This window comes from Nicotiana tomentosiformis, chromosome 7 (genome assembly GCF_000390325.3).
Source record: "Nicotiana tomentosiformis chromosome 7, ASM39032v3, whole genome shotgun sequence".
Classification (NCBI taxonomy): Eukaryota; Viridiplantae; Streptophyta; class Magnoliopsida; order Solanales; family Solanaceae; genus Nicotiana; species Nicotiana tomentosiformis.
The window spans coordinates 91,286,216-91,290,064 of record NC_090818.1 but is presented as its reverse complement, the minus strand read 5'-3'; the positions used below and the strand labels follow the sequence as shown (position 1 = coordinate 91,290,064).

General features: G+C 45.8%; 1 protein-coding gene across 1 annotated transcript; it reads right to left on the bottom strand.

The window, feature by feature from the left end:
* Nucleotides 1–2,678: 2,678 nt before the first annotated feature.
* Nucleotides 2,679–3,239, bottom strand: LOC138895990 (uncharacterized). The gene has a single exon (XM_070180762.1). It carries the CDS (start codon nucleotides 3,237–3,239, stop codon nucleotides 2,679–2,681), a length of 561 nt encoding a protein of 186 aa, XP_070036863.1.
* Between the last annotated feature and the right edge of the window lie 610 nt (nucleotides 3,240–3,849).

Below are 3,849 nucleotides of genomic sequence, written 5' to 3'. Positions count from 1 at the left end.
CTGCAGGTGAAAAGTTGTACTAAGATTCACCTGAGTACCCAAACCTTGCTAAAACGTCTTCCAAAAATTATCCGTGAACTGTGCCCCTCGATCTGAGATAATAGAAAATGGAGTGTCATGCAACCTGACTATTTTCTTAATATACAACTGAGCATACTGTTCCGCTATGTCGGTAGCCTTAACAAGTAAGAAGTGTGCTGATTTCATGAGTCAATCCACAATCACCCAAATTGAGTCGAACTTGCGAGGAGTGCGAGATAGTCCTACCACAAAGTCCATATTGATCATCTCTCATTTCCATAACGGATTCTCTATGTTCTGTGCCAACCCACCCGTCCTTTGGTGTTTGGCCTTCACTTGCTGACAATTTAGACATCTTACCAAAAAGTCCGCTACATTCCTCTTCATATCATTCCACCAGTAGACTTTCTTAAGATCATGGTACTTCTTTATAGAACACGGGTGCACAAAATACCTAGAAGAGTGAGCCTCGGTCATGATTCTTTCCCGGAGACCATCCACGTTTGGAACACATAGTCGCCCTTGGTACCTTAGTGTACCATCATCCATGCCAAGAGAAAAGGCCATGGTCTTATGTTTATGAATCCCCTCCTTCAATTGTACCAACAATAGGTTGTTATATTTTTTTTTTCTTGACTTCCACAACAAGCAATGATTCAGTCCTATTTTGCACAATCACTCCTCCTTCACTAGAATCTGCAAGACGAACTCCCAAACTAGCCAACCGATGAACCTCCTTGGCCAACGGCCTTTGATATGCCTCCAAGTGAGCCAAACTGCCCATAGATTTCCACTAAGAGCATCTGCCATAACATTAGCCTTCCCCAGATGATATAGGATATCGATGTCGTAATCCTTGAGTAACTCAAGCCACCTTCTCTGTCTCGGATTCAATTCATTCTGTTTGAAAATATATTGAAGACTCTTATGGTCCGCGAATATATCCACATGGACCCCATACAGATAATGAAGCCAAATCTTCAATGAAAATACCACCGCCGCGAGCTCCAGGTCGTGTGTTGGATAGTTCTTTTCATGATTCTTGAGTTGCCTAGAAGCATAAACTATCACCTTGCCATGTTACATTAATACACACCCAACTCCGATTCTTGAGACATCACCATATACCACAAACCCATCTGTACCGTCTGGTAGAGTCACCACTGGTGTCGTGGTTAATATTGATTTCAACTCCCGGAAGCTCATTTCACAAGCATCTGACCATTGGAACTTAACCTCCTTCTGCGTCAATTTAGTCAACGGAGAGGCAAGGGTAGAGAACCTCTCCACCAACTTCCTTTAATATCCAGCTAAGCCCAAGAAACTACGAATCTCAGTCGAGGTAGTAGGTCTAGGCCAATTCCTCACCGCTTAAATCTTCTGAGGATCAACCTTAATTCCTTCTCTAGAGAAGACATGCCCCAAGAATGTAACAGATTCAAGCCAAAATTCACATTTCGAAAACTTCACATACAACTTGTGATGATGTAGAGTCTGTAGAACTGCCTTGAGGTGATCGGCATGGTCCTATCGACTTTGTGAATATATCAAAATATCGTCAATAAACATTATCACGAATGAGTCAAGAAAAGGCTTGAAGACTCGATTCATAAGATCCATGAAAGCTGCCAGGGCATTTGTTAGCCCAAAAGACATTACCAGAAATTCTAAGTGCCCACACCGGGTTATGAAAGCTATTTTCGGAATATCCTGCTCCCTGATCTTCAATTGGTGATACCCGAATCTTAAATCGACCTTGCAGAAGTACTTAGCACCTTGCAATTGGTCAAACAAGTCATCTATCCTTGGCATTGGGTATTTATTCTTGATCGTGACCTTGTTGAGCTGCCGATAGTTAATACAAATTCTCAATGAACCATCTTTCTTCCTTACAAAAAGGACCGGTGCGCCCCAAGGCGACGCACTCGACCGAATGAAACCCTCTTCTAACAAGTCCTTCACCTGCTCATTTAGTTCCTTCAATTCTGCTGGTACCATTCTGTAGGGTGTGATAGATATAGGCTGCGTGCCTGGCATCACATCAACCCCAAAATCAATCTCCCTGTCTAGTGGGATCCCAGGGAGCTCATCCGGAAAGACCTCCAGAAATTCATTCACAACAGGCACAGACTCAAGTGTGGGTGCCTCAGCACCAGTGTCCGTAACCCGAACCAAATGGTAGATACACCCCTTATTAATCGTCTTCGTGGCCTTAAGGTAAGAAATAAACCTACCCCTTGGCACCACATCCTCCCCTTCCATTCAATCACTGACTCATTTGGAAATTCAAACCTAACGGTCCTGGTTCGACAAGCAAGCTTAGCAAAACATGAATAAAGCCAGTCCATCCCCATTATTACATCAAAATCAACCATCCCCAATTCTATGAGAACGGTCAGGGTGTCCCGACAATGCACCGTGACAACACAATCCTTATAAACCCACACAGACACAATAGACTCACCAACGGGAGTAGATACAGAGAATGGCTCATGAAGTTGTTCCGGTTCTATCCCAAATTCCATAGCAACATAATGAGTGACATCTAAGAAAGTGGAACTGGGATCAATAATAGCATATACATCATGGGATTGGACAGTCAATATACCTGTGACAACATCTGGAGAAGCCTCTGAATCCCGATGCTTTCGCATAGCCTAAAATCTCCTAGGTCCTCTCGAACTCTGTGCACCACCCCTAGCTGCACCACACCCTGCGGGTGCTAGGGTGCCTCGAGCTGGAGGAGGTGCTGTGGATTTAGTAGTTATAGATCTAGCTGGCTGCACTGCACCTCTGCCCATGATCAGGTGGGATGAACGACAATCCCTATGAATGTGACCCCTCACACCGCACACGTAGCATATAAGTAGGTCCATGAAGTAGACCCCAAAGTGCTTCCTCCCACACTTAGGGCATGGGGGCCTCCACTGCTGCTGGAATCTCCCTCCAGGCCAACCCTGCTGGTGGGGTCCCATGTTGCCCTGACTGTCCCCGGATGGTGGTGGACTCATCGAAGTCTGAGCGAATGACTGAGATGGCCCTGATGGTCCTCCCCTAAATGCTGACCTACCACCACCAGAAGAACCACCTAAGTTGCCCGCGGTCTGGGCCTTACTTCTACCCTCACTCTCCCTTTTATTTTTCAATTTACGATCTTTTGTAGCTTGAGCAAACGCCACCTTCTTCCCATAGTTCATATCAGAATTCAAGGTAGCCATATCGGCCTCATTAATAACCAAGGGGCTAAGGCCCTGCACAAAATGACGCACTCTAGCTTTCATAGTGGGCAACATGTGAATATCATACTTTAATAGGTGCACAAATTCCATATGGTACTCCCAAACATTCATGCTACCCTACTTCAGGCTCGCAAATTGAGCCGCACGGGCCGCCTTAGTCTCGACAGGCAAGAAATGATCCATAAAGGCATCGGTGAACTCACTCCACCACGCTGGAGGGCTCCCCTCCTCACGGGACTCCTCCCACATCTCAAACTAAGAATAGGCCACCCCTTTCAGGCGGTAGGTGGCCAACTCCACTCCCTCCGTCTCATTAGCACATATAACTCGGAGAGTCTTGTGCATCTCATCAATAAAGTCCTGAGGGTCCTCCTCAGGATCAGTACCTGTGAACACTGGAGGATCCAACTGGAGAAACATGTTCACCCTTGAACTAACGGAATCTCCTCACTGACTTGAAGAAGTAGGTGCAACATTTGATCTCTAGGCCTGAGAGGCCACTATCTGAGCCAACATCTGTATGGCTCCCCTAAGATCCCCATCAGAAACACTGGGGCCGGAAGCTGGAGCTAGAGGTAGAACTAGAATA